General features: G+C 58.2%; 3 protein-coding genes across 5 annotated transcripts; 2 read left to right on the forward strand and 1 right to left on the reverse strand.

Moving 5' to 3' along the window:
- Window positions 1-451: 451 nt before the first annotated feature.
- H3-3B (H3.3 histone B) lies at window positions 452-2270 on the forward strand. Its single transcript, XM_027471309.3, has 4 exons — window positions 452-609; window positions 1101-1242; window positions 1321-1474; window positions 1571-2270. Exons 2-4 carry the CDS (start codon window positions 1115-1117, stop codon window positions 1697-1699), a joined length of 411 nt encoding a protein of 136 aa, XP_027327110.1. The 5' UTR covers window positions 452-609; window positions 1101-1114; the 3' UTR covers window positions 1700-2270.
- On the reverse strand, window positions 1917-10209 carry LOC101799537 (uncharacterized). Of its 3 annotated transcripts, none has more exons than XM_027471305.3 (15): window positions 9944-10207; window positions 9556-9663; window positions 9372-9444; window positions 9116-9272; window positions 8985-9030; window positions 8308-8366; window positions 8194-8229; window positions 7137-7189; window positions 6739-6871; window positions 6456-6652; window positions 6316-6361; window positions 6146-6211; window positions 5494-5553; window positions 4924-5006; window positions 1917-4507 (listed from the first exon to the last, which is right to left on the reverse strand). In XM_027471305.3, the coding sequence occupies exons 1-15, from the start codon at window positions 9978-9980 to the stop codon at window positions 4297-4299; spliced, it is 1365 nt and encodes a 454-aa protein (XP_027327106.3). In that variant the 5' UTR covers window positions 9981-10207; the 3' UTR covers window positions 1917-4296. The 3 variants fall into 3 exon arrangements, with proteins under 3 accessions (XP_027327106.3, XP_027327105.3, XP_071881978.1); XM_027471304.3 differs by having other exon boundaries at window positions 9116-9275; window positions 9944-10206; XM_072025877.1 differs by lacking the exon at window positions 6146-6211 and having other exon boundaries at window positions 9116-9275; window positions 9944-10209.
- Window positions 10210-10982: 773 nt separating this feature from the next.
- On the forward strand, window positions 10983-14839 carry GALK1 (galactokinase 1). The gene is made up of 8 exons (XM_027471306.3): window positions 10983-11208; window positions 11618-11807; window positions 12105-12224; window positions 12734-12869; window positions 13232-13413; window positions 13537-13687; window positions 14054-14216; window positions 14624-14839. Exons 1-8 carry the CDS (start codon window positions 11050-11052, stop codon window positions 14693-14695), a joined length of 1173 nt encoding a protein of 390 aa, XP_027327107.2. The 5' UTR covers window positions 10983-11049; the 3' UTR covers window positions 14696-14839.
- The last annotated feature ends 71 nt before the right edge of the window (window positions 14840-14910 follow it).

Raw genomic sequence — 14910 nt, forward strand, 5'->3', positions numbered from 1 at the left:
CCGCGGCCCGGCCCCGCCGCTCGCAGCCGCCGCTAAAGGCGCTTTCTGGCGGGGCCGGGGGGCGGGCGGGCCGGCAGGCGGCGGGGCCTCGTAGCCCCCCCCGGGGCGAGGTGGCCCGGCGGGGCCGGGGGTAGCCCCGGTGGCCCGGTGGCCCGGCGCCGCTCGCCCCGCTCCTATTGACTTCCCATTGTGGAGCTTTGCAACAAAGGGTAGGATCCAAACCGTGCCCCGTTTCGTCCAATCAGCGCGCAGAGCGCCCGCCCGCCGCCGATTGGCTCCTTGGCGCTCCGCGCCGCCCAATCAGCCGCCGACTTTAACATCCAATCAGCGGCCGGGCGCTCGCCCAATCGGCGGCGAGGAACCGGAGCACGGCCTTTGTGTCTCGTGACGCCACGGCGCCGGCGGAGGTCCCGGCCAATTGGACGGCGCGCTGCTTTCGGGCATTGTGAGGTCACCGCGCCGTGTGCCGCCCCCGCTATAAAAAGCGGGTCCCCGCGGCGGGGAGGGCGCAGTGAGGGGGTGGCAGGCTGCGGAGCGGGTCGCGGTGGGAGCAGCGCAGGCTTCGGTGCGCAGCGAGACCGGCGCCGGTGCGTCCTTCTTCTCTAATCGGTAAGCGGCGGCTACCGGGTGCGTTCCGCGGGAGCGGTGGTGTCGTGCGGCTTGTTTTTTTTTTTGTTATTTTCTTCTTTTTTTTTTTTTTCTTTTTTCTCGGAGCTTGGCTGCCGGGCCGGGCCTTGCCTACGTGCCCTGAGTCACGGCCGGGCCCCATCCCCCCCTCCCTTCCTTCCCCTCCCTCCGGGGCGGCCCGGGAGGAAGCGGGAGGCGGCGTGACTCAGTCCGCTTCCCCCGGGGAGGGGAGCGGCCGGGCCGCGACGCGGAGAGCGGGGGCGGAGGGGGGGAAACCGTGACTCCTCCTCCTCCTCCCGGGGGAGGCCGCTGGCCGCCTGCCCGCCTCGGCGGCGGGGGAGGGAGGGGGCAGCCCGCCGGCATCTGCCGCCTCGGGGACGCGGGGGGGGTTGGGGGGGATGCCGCCATGCCGGGCCTGTGGAGGGTCGTGCCGGGACAGCTGGGCCCTGTCTTAGGCGTGCTTGTCTTCGTAGGTAAGTGAAGAAAAATGGCCCGTACAAAGCAGACTGCCCGTAAGTCCACTGGGGGGAAGGCTCCGCGCAAGCAGCTGGCCACCAAGGCGGCCCGGAAAAGCGCCCCCTCTACTGGCGGCGTGAAGAAGCCTCACCGCTACAGGTAAGGCTGCCGGCACGGTACGGCCCGGCCCGCTGCTGCCCCTGCCCCGGCTCACCTGCTCCTCCTTCCTCCACCCAGGCCGGGCACCGTTGCCCTGCGTGAGATCCGTCGCTACCAGAAGTCGACGGAGCTGCTGATCCGCAAGCTGCCCTTCCAGCGGCTGGTCAGGGAAATCGCCCAGGATTTCAAAACAGACTTGAGGTTCCAGAGTGCAGCCATCGGTGCGCTGCAGGTATTGCTGGCGGCCTGCTGGGCCTCGGAGCTCGCGGTGCTGAGCGTGCTTCGCTGAGGGTTTCTAACGACATTTCTTCTTGTGCTCTTGAAACAGGAGGCCAGCGAAGCATATCTGGTGGGTCTGTTTGAAGACACAAACCTGTGCGCCATCCATGCCAAGAGAGTCACCATCATGCCCAAAGACATCCAGTTGGCTCGCAGGATACGGGGAGAGAGGGCTTAAGTGAAGGCTGTTTTTATGGTGTTTTGTAGTAAATTCTGTAAAATACTTTGGTTTTAATTTGTGACTTTTTTGTAAGAAATTGTTTATAATATGTTGCATTTGTACTTAAGTCATTCCATCTTTCACTCAGGATGAATGCTAAAAGTGACTGTTCACATAAACCTCAGTGATGTGAGCCTTGTTGCTCAGGAGTGACAAGTTGCTAATATGCAGAAGGGATGGGTGATCTTTCTTGCTTCTCATGCATGTTTCTGTATGTTAATGACTTGTTGGGTAGCTAAACTTGTAAGGTACTAGAATTGATATAAATGTGTACAGGGTCCTTTTGCAATAAAACTGGTTATGACTTGATCCAAGTGTTTAACAATTGGGGCTGTTAGTCTGACCATACATCACTGTGATCAAATGTGGACTTTTTCAGAGGGTGAAACTACAAGTCTTAACCACAGTGTAACTTACAGTTTCCTAAAAACGTAAACCTGGCAGCTATAGAATACACTATGTGCATTTATAATAGCTATTTTATATATTGTAGTGTCAACATTTTTAAATTAAATGTTTTACATTCACATGTGAGGAGTCTTTGTCATTTGGTTTGTATGGGCTTGAAGCTTATTCCCGGCTCCAGTATGGTAGCAGTAGATGCGTGCAATACTGGGCTGTGCTGTGGCAACTTAGGCTTTCAACAGAGCTAGAGAACCTGCCCTGGTCACCCTTGAGTTTTTAGGAACCTTGCTGTAGTTGGAGCCCTGGCTGAGGGAGCAGAGGGGTAGGTAGACAGGCCTGGGCTAAGCTCCAGCTGCCTTCTCTGGGGGGAATTTTGTTGTAACTGTTTAGTGGTGGCAGCTGCTCAGGCACAGCTGTAGTGCTAAGCTTTTTTTCTTCCCTTTTTGTACCTGTAGGGGAAGTTCACAGTGAAGTGTTAACGCTGGCTTGCCTGCAGTGAAACCCCCAGCCTCTACCCTGCTGGGCCAGGGCTGTGTCCTGGAGCCTGGGACACCCCTGCGGGGCTGAGGTGCTGGCTTCTGCCTCCCCCTGCTTCTGTGATGGTGCCCCATGACTAAGCCCAAGGTAATGCAGTAGCTATGCTGTAGCAGTGCAGGATGGTATGCAAATGTGAGACCTAATTAGACAACCTGAGTGCAGATGGGCTGCCTGGCAAACCAGAGAGTGCTGCTAGGCTCTCGGGAAGAGCCTCATTTCCCAGCTAAGCTTTTTTGATGAGACAGGATTAGACACAAACCTTCGCTTCAGACTGTTCCTCCAGGCTTCCTGCTAACACAGTTCTGGTTTTCTTAGTAGTGTTGCTGGGAACAGCCAGGCCTTAATAAGCTGTGGTATGGAAAAGCTGCTCAGACTACATCTGGAACAGGTAATTAACATCTAAATGGAAATTGCTAGACCGGCTTTCCTCGCTTCTTAAGGAACAGGATATGCTGGTAAGGCTAAAGTGAAGGCAGAAGTTGCACAAGGAAGTAGCTCAAGCTAGTCCATCTTGATTTATTTCAATATAAAAAAATATCCACAGAGAAAGAAGCATTTGGGGAGGAAGAAAGAGTTGTTTATACAAGAGAGCAGGCAATAAGTCAACGCTGGCCACGCATGCAATTGTTTTAAGACCGGATGCGTTTACAGCACTTCCTCCTACAGCAACATCCTGAAAGTACAAAAATACCGCTCCGGCCAGGCACGGGAGCTGGACCCCCAGCCTCACCCACAGGGGTGCTGGGTTTTGGGTTAGCCTGAGCTGGGTCAGCAGAGCAGGGGGGAGCACAGGGCTCGAGCCAGGGCTGGCCCTTATCAGACAAACCACTCGGTGTGTTTAAATCCTGCAGCTGGAGAAACAAGTGCTCATTACCATGGGCTCTTACACAACTTCCTCAACACCCTTCCCTATCTGCTCCGAACGTACTTGGAACAAACGCAGCCCCTGGTTAGGATCATTATCATAACTGCCACGGAGCTGCTAAAAATACGACTTTAAGTGACCTAAGATTAGATTTTAGGTAACGCTCTTCCTCACTGCTGAACCAGGAGGGAAAAATAATTCATTGCACCTAAATTGTGAACTTAATTGTTTTCAAGGGCTGGCTGGAAGCTGATCAGAGGGGGCTGTTACCACCTCAGCGCCTTTATCTGTCTGCCTCAGGAGCTGCCTTCAGGTTTTTGGGTAAACAGCACAGGGAGGAGCTGGGCTGCAGATCCCACACAGACCTCACAGGTGCCTCCTGCCGGGCACAGCCCTCCGAGGAGACACCGAGCAAGGATGTCCCACAAGAAACCAGGGGTCAGCAGTAGCCCAGGAGCCACCTAACTTGGGAAGCTTGTACATAGGCTGGTTAAAAATAGGAACTGCGAGTGACGGGATTTAGTAATACTTGATCTGGTGTTAAATGGCAGTAGCAGGCTGGGCTCCTGGAGGAAAAGCATGTTGTAAAATAACATCCCTCGAAAACAAAGTTTCCTCCAAGTACTTAGTGGAAACAATGAAACATCTGGGTATGCCTAGAAGCTGTTTCTTAAAATAATTGTCAAGCAGTTCTAAAGGAAAAAAAAAAAAGTAAAAAGGAAAAAACCTATCAAAGTATCTATTCATCTTAGTAATCTCTACAAAAGCAATTGTTAGATCTTGCATGTGGTGGCATGGAATAGCAATTCTTGGTACTCCACATTTTACTGTAATTATATCTGAAGAAATAAAATGTTCCCTTACCAATTCTCTTGATGATTTCCTCGCATTCTTGCTCTGAACCCGATGCAAACACTAGACAGTCAAACGTGTTCCCTTCGGGGCTCTCCGGGGACGAGCTAAATGTGGAAACACGCATCAGAGCGCGCCAGGACTCGGTCGGGAGGGACCAAGCGCCAGCTCCTGGAATCGCACGAGCAGCCACGCAGCAGGCTCAGCGCTGTGTTTCCAGGACCCACATCCCCCCTACATCCCCCTTTTGGGGCAGGATGCCCACTCCCAGCCCCGCTGCACGTCCCGTGTGCTGGCCAAACCGCTGCCCTACTGGAACTGATTTTCCACGCTGGTCACACCGCACGTGGCTCGTTTTGGCCACGACCTCGAGGCTCCTCGAGCCAGGCTCTGCCCTGGGGGATGAGTTTGTCCCATGGCACCGGGTCCCCGCTGCTGGGGGGCTCTGCTGCCTGCCCCTGCAGGTGCTGCACCCTGGCTCAATGCTCACCTTGTGTCGAGGAGCCCCGCGGGTGACACTTACACAACGCAGAAGGCGAACAAACGGCTGCTGTCCCGGCGGCGTCCCACGCAGGAGATTTCGGGGTAGAGGTAGCGGAACAGGACCTGTGCGGGGGACGAGGAGAGGCTGGGGCACGGTGCTGCTGCCGCTCTGTGTTGTCCCCAGGGCTGCGTCCCAGTCCCACGGTGAGTGGCACAGCCCCAGCCACACGCACAAAACCTGAGCAGATCCTTTCCAACACCACCGCGGGCAGTCAAGGTGCAATGCTCTACACACGAGCCAGGAACAAGACAAAGAAAACTCCGGGGGCATCAATCCTGCACAGCACGTGGCTGCTCAGTGCCAGACCACGCGTACAGCCCAGGCTGTGCCTGCACAACGTGCACCCTGGAACACGTCCCGCATGGGAATGGACGTGGCCAGCTCCAAAAACTGTGCTCAAACAGCCTTTCTGGGTGGCAAACCTGCCTAAAACCTTTAACCCTCATCTATTTTCGGCCCCCCACTGTCTCTACCTATGTTTTGAAATCCCCTGTGGGAGAAAAAGAGTTGGGGCAAAGCTTTGGCTACCCATGGGTGTCACTCACTCACCTTGGAAGAAGCCTTCTCTTGTACCAGGATTTCCGTTTCCTTCACATCAAATAAAACCTCCTGAACGGGGGAAAGAAAAAAGCCCTGATGATCACAGCTCCTGAGCTCTATTTTTAATAAGACTCTTGCAAGACTGAGATTATCCAAAAGCAGAGGTAATGTATGGTGATGAAGCATGGCTTTCCAAGAAATTTCTGGTTGCTGGTGGCAAAACCCTCAGGTCAAAAGAGGAGATGGAGACTGCAAACTAAGAGACCAACTCCACCGTGCTTCAGATGTGGATTTAAAAAGAAAAAAAAAAAAAGGGGGGGGGGAAAAATTGAAGGGTGGGGTGAAGATGTAGGGGCCTCCTCTCTTCCAAGGATCTTTTAGAATCGTGGATCCACAACAGAAGTTCAGTATCACAGCCAGGTCCCTGCGTCAAGGCCACCAGCCCTGGAACAGCAGAGGGCGAGCACCCACGGGCTGGCCTTGTCCTCTCTCCTTCTGAGCACCCAGGACCCAATTTGGGGCCATGTTCCACCCTTTTTACCACCACCCAACGCTCTCTCATCTGAGCATTTCCATGACCAAGCCTAACAGCACCTCTGGGCCCAGGCTCAGCCCCACAGTGTTTTCCAAGCAGGAGCACGCCCCGCTCCCCATCGCTCACCCGTGGTGCCGAGCCCCTCTCCAGCACGGCGGGGATGGCCCATTCCAGCACCTCCTTGCCACCAAACTGAAACAGAGCAGGAAGGAAGGAATGGGAATAACAACCCCTGCACTTAAGAAGAAACCCACCAGACAAATAACCCACGGGCACATCCCTGCCCGTCTCCTCACCGTCCCAACGCCGCTCCGGCCCAGGTACCTCACGTTGTAGAGCAGCCTGCGGAGAAAAAGGACCCCGCGCATCCTCCTGCTGCTTTTTGCCAGGGAAGATGCTCACAGCCCCTCCTTAACCCCCCCCCCAAGGTGCCCACCTGCCCCCCTGCACCTTCCTCGTCTCCCTCTCGACCCGGCGCCGGGGGCGGCGCTGGAGCTGGAAGCGGGGCTCTTTCTCCTTCAGGACCTTCAGGTAGGGCAGCAGGGGCGCGTAGACCTCTCCATCGTGCCCCCGCCACCGCAGCACGCGGAAGCTCAGTGGCTGGCCCTTCAGCTTCTGCACCAGCGCCCCGGCCTGCAGGGAAGGATGGAGCAAGGCAGAGGGAGGACAGGGTGGAGGAGGCAGAGGGGAGGACGTGCCAGCCCCCCCCCGTGCCCCACCTGCCCGCTGGAGGCGTTGCGCATTGAGCAGCCGTTGATTTCATCCAGGACGTCGCCGGCCAGCACCACCTCGTCCACCTCCGCCTGGCTCTCGGGGAGCACCTCGGTGACAAAGACTCGGCCGTCCACGTACCTGTGGGTCCGGCCGAGCCACGGCTCAGCCCCCAGGACCCATCCCCATCCCCTCATCCCTTTTGTGCCAGCAGAAATTGTTCATGGATACATGGAGGCAGGGAAAAGCCACCCTGCAGACGCCGGGATGATGGGGGAAAGAAGGACCCAAGACAGCCCCAGCCTCAGCTCTGGTGCTCTCAGGGGTCTTTGTCTCCCCTCTTCAGGGCAGTTTGACTGCCCGGGCCTCCAGATCCTGCTGGAGGAGGAGGACTGAGGTCTCCTACCTGATCACCATCCCCAGCACTCGGCACGGGGCCGTCTCGTAAGTGATGCACACCTGCAAGAGAGCAGCTGGTGACAACGGCCCCAGGACACCCAAGGAGCTCCTGCTCCTTCCCCTGTGTGACCAGGACAGAGGGCAGCACAGGATCCCTTGCTGTGGGTTATTCCTGGCCCAAACAAACCAAGGCTTTGGGAGCCCACAGAAGCCAGTCCCTAATTTCTGAACCCAGACAGGGACCATCGGTGGCCGCTCACCCTCCTCACTTACCGTGCCCAGACTCAGGAGATACAAATCTGCTTGGAACCAACCCCAAAAAAACAAAGATCCAGCCCCAGAAATGAATTTTGAGCCCCTTTCTCTCTCCCCACGTGTCCCCGTGCAGCCGGGGGATGCCGCTGCCCCTTCTCCAAGGCTCTGCGGCTTGCAGCAGCCCTCGCTGTCACAGCACGTTAGGCAGGGAGCCGAGAGGCAGCCGGGAGCGCTCGTGGCCAGCAGCGCGTGAAAGCCAGTGGGAGCCCTGCCTCCTGCACGCACAGGCCTCTGGCAGCTTCTCGGGGCTGCTTTGGGGTTAAAACAGGTGACAGAGGGATGCTCTGCGATTTTGGAAGGCGTCGAGGCATCCCTGCTGTTTGTGGCCTCTGTGCAAATGCACAAATATTACAGTGAGCAAAAAGGAGAACAAAACCAAGTGACCCGCATTCTGCGTGTAAGCCCAGAAAAACAGAGATTTTTTTTGGCAATGAAGTGGAGAAGGGAGCATGGGGAAACTATGTCAATGATTTCTGCCCCAGTGCTGCCTTGGCTTGGTTTTGCTTGGTTTTCTGCCCAGGGCGATGCCAGGATCTGCTCCTGGTGACAGCGCAGGCACCCTGCGGGATCCAACCTCAGCGCAGAGGCAGCTCCACTCGTGCTGGGGAGCCCGACCCAGTTTCCATCCGGCCGCAGATGGCCAGAGAGCGGCGTGGCAATGCCTCCAAACCAAGCAATTCCTTATTCTCCCAGTTTGACATTCCAGCAAGGGCCGGAGCGGGTGGCAGCGGGGAGCAGCGAGCTCTTACCGGCAGCAGCCAGCTCTCGTCCAAGAAGCTGCAGTTCTGCAAACAAAGCAGCGCGGCGCCGTTGGGGCTGGCGGGGAAGGGGTTGGGGCCCCCACACCCGATTCATCGCCGCACCTGCAGATCCAGGGAGAAATCCATCTCTGTCAGCACCAGCACCAGCGAGAGGAACGGCTCTGCAGGGAGGAAGGGGACGGAGAGGCAGAGTCACTGCTGGGCCCCAGCAGCTGCAGCCTCACGGGGACACAGCTGAGGTGTAGATAAAGCTGTTTTTGTGTAAATAAAGCCGTTTTTGTGTAAATAAAGCCATTTTCAGTGTAACTAATGATGCTCTAGGGAGGGACCCTCCACTCCACATGCACCCCTCACCTGACTCCTGGAGGAGCCATGACTTACAAGGCACCTAGGGGCAGCTAACTCAGGGTTATCGATCTCCTGATTTTGATGAAAAGCTTTCACCAGTCCCTCAGAGATCACAGCTGGGTGGCCAGGCAGCCCAGGCACCCCTTGGAGCGCGTCTCCATCACCACCCTTGGTACAAAAACCTAGCAGAGAAAACACTTCAGGAGCAATTTGCCTGGCCCAACGACACTCAAACCAACCTCAGACTGATTCAAGCCCTCTTTAATCATTTCCACCTTCTTCTCCATCACTGCAGCAGCCTACTTAGATTTTACCATTAAGCTTGGCTTAGAAAAATAAATAATAAATCACACCCAGCTCCTTTCTCTCCCCCTCAGCAGCATGCCCACAGCTGCAGGCTCCATCCCCCCTCCCCAGAGCCCCCGGCTTACCCAGGAGGACTTCATTGCCGAGGATGGAGCTCGCCGGGTCGTAGAACTGAAAGACAGCGAGAAGAGCCATGAGGCTGCTAAAAAAGAGCCACGAAGGTGCCTGTCCTGTGGGGTCCTCGCGTGCTGCACACCTCCAGGAGCCGGGGGCTGTGCGCCAGCTGCCGCAGGGCCGCCGCCAGCACCTTCCCCTGCAGCGCCGAGCGTAGGAAGCAGCGGCCACGGCCCTGTGCTGTCAGCACCTTGGGGCAGGTGGCGGCTCTTCGGATGCTGATGGAGAGAGGATTTGGCCTGCTGGAAGAGAAAGGAAAATGGTTTGGGGCTCAGCCCTCGGGGAGGCTGGGGGTTTTGGGGTGAGCGTGGCTGCGCTTTGTCCCCATCACCACTCACCTGCTGCCGTCCCCCTGGAAAAGCTGCTCCAGGCAGTGCCAATAATCCCGTCTCCGCAAGCCCCACACCGGCTCTGTGGGACGAGAAGAGCCACAAGAAGAGCACCAGGGCCTCAGCTGCACATGGGGGGACACAGGGGGGACACCGGAGCCCCTGCTCCGTGCAGGTGCCCAGGCACACTCACGTCGGAGCCCCTTGCGCAGGACGCTCTCCAGCAGCTGGCAGATGGAGGCGAGGTGTGGGGAGGTGTCCGGGCAGGGCCCCCCGGCCTCCCGAAACTGCAGCACCTCACCTGCAGGAGGGGAGGAGCAGCACCCTTGGGTGCTCAGGCTGATGGGGGGGGCTGTTGGGGGAGCGAACAGCCCTGGGTAGGCACCGTGGGAGGTGCCCAGGGTGCGAGCAGGGTGAGACCCACCCTGGCAGCGGGCTGAAACTCCAAAAAACTTCCTTATAACGAGGTGTGGGTGCAGCCAACGCGAACAACGGGTGGTGCAGGGCCAAACACGACACCCCCTGCCTTGGGCTCCCCCCGCTCAGACCCCACACCGAGGAACCCCCGGGGTTGTTCTCACCTCTCAGGGCGCTCAGCAGCGGCTCCTTCCCTGCCATCAGCCCTGGGAGGCTCCGGGCACCTCCCGCACCCCGTTGGGCCCAGGGGGGCTCGCACCCAGCTCGGGTGCCACCCCACACGGCTCAGCCACGAGCACGGGGGGCACGCGAGCCCCTGCCACACCTATAGACGGCCTCTCGCCCCACCTTGCCCATACGTGCCCGTGACACGTCAGCTTGTGTACACACCTCATGTGTATTTGCACAAGTGTGAGAGGCAGAGGCGGGCGTTACCATGTGGAAGTATGGCAGAGACATCGTGTGTAACCACAAACCTAAATACAGAGTGCTCGGGTGTTGTACAGGCATCAAATGCCTGTAACAGCGACTGAAAGGTGTATTTGTGTCAGTTTGTCTGTATATTAGCAAAATATAGGCATTGGGATAGGTATATAAGGATATAGGGATGTACACACAAATAAAAGGATATATGTATATGGGGATATATACAAGGGTATAGGGATGCATACACGGATATAGGGATGGGTATAGGGATGCATACAAGGCTGAGGAGGTAGATATAGGGATGCATACACGAATATAAGGACATATATAAGCATATAGGGATATATAAGGATATATACAAGGATAAAGAGACAGACATAGGGATGTAGACATGACTATAGGGATATATACAAGGCTATAGGGATGTGTACACGGGTATGGGAATGCATGGGGATGTATAAACGGATACACAGATGGATATAGGGACGCATACATGGATATAGGGATAGATATAGGGATGTATAAGAATATATATAAGGATAAAGAGACGGACACAGGGCCGTATACACGACCACAGGGCTCTATATACGAGGATACAGGGATGTAAACACGGATATAGGGATCTCTATTTTTAAAAACCCCACAGATTGGCTCCGCTGCCGGCAGCCACAGCCTATCCACACAGCGCCTGCCCCCCCCCTGCCCCCCCCCAAAGCTCAGCCCCGGCCCCCCCCCCACCCCACCCCAATCCCATCCCCGCCCCGCAGCGCCGCGGGTTCGAGCCCGGCCCCCGCCGGGGCGGAGCGGGGCCGATCCCATCCGAGCCGTTCCGTGTTGTGCAGCCATGGCAGGGCCCGGGGCTGCCCCGCTGCTGGCTGCAGCCTGCAGGGCTTACGGGGAGGCTTTCGGGGGGGCTGAGGCTGCTGGGGCGGTTTGGGCCCCCGGGCGAGTCAATCTGCTGGGCGAGCACACCGACTACAACGGCGGCTTCGTGCTGCCCATGGTAAGGGGCTGCCCCGGGGTGGGATTTGGGGTGGATGGAGGTGGGCCAGGGGCTGCCCGGCTTCCTTGGGGGGCTTGCGAGGAGCCCGAGCTCGGCCCTAAACGCGGAGCGAGTCGCTGGGAGGCCGAGGAAGAGGAAAAGAAGCTTCCCCAAAAGCCTCGCAGGAAGAGGTTTTGCTGCTGAGCTGAGCCCCAAGGTGCCCCCCCCAGGCTGGGGGCAACGTTTGGGTGCTGGGATTTTTTTTGGGATCCCTCTAAGGCCGGGATGTTGGGTGCTGACACGAGGGAAGGGTTTAGGGTGATGCTTGTAGGGTGCCATCGGTGTGGGGGGAGCAGCCCCCGGCTGTCCCCTGCCACCAAGGGGGACATCGCCAGGGGGCTGGCGCTCAGCCCGTGTCCCCCCCCGCCAGGCCCTGCAGCTGGGGACGGTGCTGGTGGGGTCCCCCACGCAGGACGGGACCATCTCCATCCTCACCACCTCGGAGGCAGCGGATGAGCCCCGCAGGGTGCAGTTCCCAGCTCCCAGTGAAAGCAGCCCCCTGAGCCCCGGGCAGCCACACTGGGCCAACTACGTCAAGGGCGTGATCCAGCACTACCGGGGTAAGGCCGGAGCTCTCCTCCCTCTCCTTGTGCTCAAGGCCAGCAGGTGCCAAAAATCCCCTTGGAGCAGCTGGTGGTGGGGCCAGGCTCCAGCAGAGGTGCTCAGAGCTCCAAGGATCACAGCACTGGGGTGGAGAGAAGCCCAAACCCCCTCTGCGGGTCACTATGTGTTAAAAAACAGAATATTAAGCAGGGGCTTCTCTCCGCTGGGAGCTGAATCCCCAGGAGCTGTGGGGCGGGGCAGCCCCCAGCCCTACAGGGGGCTCACAGCCCCTCTCCTCCCTTCTGTTCCCACAGGCGGTCCCGTGCCTGGTTTCAATGCTGTGATAGCCAGCGACGTCCCCCTCGGTGGCGGCCTCTCCAGCTCTGCCTCCCTGGAGGTGGCTACTTACACCTTCCTGCAGCAGCTCTGCCCCGGTATGGTCCTTGCTGGTCCTCATCCCCAGTGCCTCGGTTCCCTTGCCAGAGCCAGGGCTGTCCTCAGAGACACCCTGCAGCCCTCAGAGAGATGCTGCTGTTCTGTTGAGCAGCCTCAGCTGAGATATAAGCAGCAAATTATCAGAACCAGCTGGGTCTGAGGAGCCCAGGCTGCCACAGGTGATTTGCAGTGATGCAGCCACAAACACTGGCAGCTGATGCTTTAACAAACCCCGTCCTGCAGCTGCGTGCAGCGCTCAGTGTCACCCAGGGCACCAGTTCTCCACATCCCACAGACACCAAATCCTGCAGAGGACAAAGTGGGGGCTGCACAGCCAGGATGGGGCAGCTCAGCACTGGACACTTTGTAGGGTGCAAATCGCGCTGGCTGCCCTTTGGTGAACCCCAGTAAAAGCAAACCATTACTGCTGCTTTTGCTCACCCTGCTCCAGGGCAGGGGGTGACCATCCCGGAGCTGCTAACCCCTGCCCCTCTCCTTTCTGGCACAGACGATGGCGATTTGGTGGCCAAGGCACTGGCGTGCCAGAAAGCGGAGCACACGTTTGCTGGCATGCCCTGCGGGATCATGGACCAGTTCATATCCGTGATGGGCAAGGAGGGCCACGCACTGCTCATCGACTGCAGGTCAGCACCTCCTCGGGCACGTGCCTGAGAGCTGGGGCTGGGGACGAGCTGATCCTATGGCCATGAAACAGAGCTGCAGGGAGGCATTAAACCCCCAACCCAAAATCTCACCATGGGGCTGGGGCTAGTCCGAGGTGCCTCGATTGCTCCTCATGCATCCTTTCCCTTGTGCCTGGGCTGGCTTTCCTGCAAAGTCATGAGGGCCTAATTTGGGACTAATAATTGGGAAGGAGAGAATTGCTCAAGAGAAATCCTAAACCACGCGGACTTTACCCCGGTGAGGCACGGGCTGCGTGCCACATGGCCTCACCGGAAAAATCAGTGGGGACGGGCACGCCGCCCGTGCTGTTCTCTCACTGCAGGTCCCTGGAGACCGTCCCCGTCCCTCTGACCGATGCCAGCTTGGCCGTCCTCATCACCAACTCCAACGTGCGGCACGCGCTGACGGGCAGCGAGTACCCCACGCGCCGGCGGCAGTGCCAGGAGGCGGCGGCGGCGCTCGGCAAGGCCAGCCTGCGGGATGCCACCATGGCCGAGCTGGAAGGTGGGCTCGGCTGCTCCACGGGGGCAGCGTGATGGGGCAGGGAAACGTGGTCGCGGGATGCGGCCGTGTTCCTCTTTCCCCAGCTGGAGGGGCTTTGCTTTAGGGGTGCGCGTGTCCCCGCAGCGGCCAGGGGCCGGCTGGGCGAGGAGGTGTACCGGCGTGCCAGGCACGTCATCGGCGAGATCGAGCGCACGGTCCGGGCGGCACAAGCGCTGCAGGACAGGGACTACGGCACGTTTGGGAGGCTGATGGTGGAGAGCCACAACTCCCTGCGGTGAGGATGTGCTGGGGCTGGGGTGCTGGTGTTGGTCATGGGGGTCGCTCACCCGGGGATGCAGCCAGGCACGGGTCCTGCCCAGCATCTCTCTCCTGGTTCAGCCTGTAACAGCTTGGGGAAAAGCCCCAGAGACCTCTGCACATCCCTGGCCAATTGGTCAAGTACCTTACAGGGTCCCTTTTCTCACAGCCAGAGCACCTCGCTCCTATAAACAAGTGTTTTTATAGGAAAAACACCGGGCTTGGGTCTGCAGGCACCCCGCGTTGCTGCTTTTTGCAGCAGTGGGCGCACTGAGACGTGTTTCAGCCCTTCTTGCTGCGGTGGGGTGCAGCATGGGGCTGACCCCGGGTCTCCTCTCTCCAGGGACGACTACGACGTGAGCTGCCCGGAGCTGGATGAGCTGGTAGCAGCAGCTCTGGAGGTCGATGGGGTTTACGGCAGCCGGATGACGGGAGGAGGCTTTGGAGGCTGCACGGTGACGCTGCTGGTGGCTGAGGCTGCGGAAAGGGCCCAGCAACACATCCAGGTACACAGCAGAAAAGTGCCCGGAGATTGACTTAAAGGTCCCTAAAATGCACTGAGGCATGGGCCTGTGGTGATGTTGAAGCTGTGATCCTAAGGCAGTTAGGGTCAGGGTAGCCCTCACGCACAGGGATATCCCCGTGTCCACCGATGCTGCTAAGCTCTTGCAGGCAGTTTGCACTGCGCTGGCTGCCGAGCACTGCTGAAGGGCTTTACTGCATCAAGAAAAGGAGCAAAAAAGTGGCAGGTAAGCTTTGGGGCAGCTAAATCAATCTAGGGAAAAATAATCCATAGGCAGTGCTGAGCTCAGTGCTGGTAGCCGCAGCCCAGGGACGATCCCTAGTGCTGTCACCAATGCTCTCCGAAACCAGCAGCGTGCAGCGAGCACTTACTGCTCCTCTCGTCCCTTAGGAGAAGTACAGCGGCACTGCAACCTTCTACATCTCCAAACCCTCGGATGGGGCAAAGGTGCTGCCCCTGTAGAAGAAGCAGGCACCTTGTCCAAGCTGGGATCCGTGCTGGGATCGTGTCCCTGCTGGGACAGGAACAGCAGCCGCTCTCCTCGCTCCACCAGGGAGCCAAGCTGTGTGCCTGCATCGTTTGCTTAATAAAAGTAAAACATCTGCACGTTCTGCACCTGCTTGGACCAAGGTGAGCCATGAAGGACTCTGGGGACCTCTCCCCAGCAGGGACTGGTG

Source organism: Anas platyrhynchos, chromosome 19, assembly GCF_047663525.1.
Source record: "Anas platyrhynchos isolate ZD024472 breed Pekin duck chromosome 19, IASCAAS_PekinDuck_T2T, whole genome shotgun sequence".
Lineage (NCBI taxonomy): Eukaryota > Metazoa > Chordata > Aves > Anseriformes > Anatidae > Anas > Anas platyrhynchos.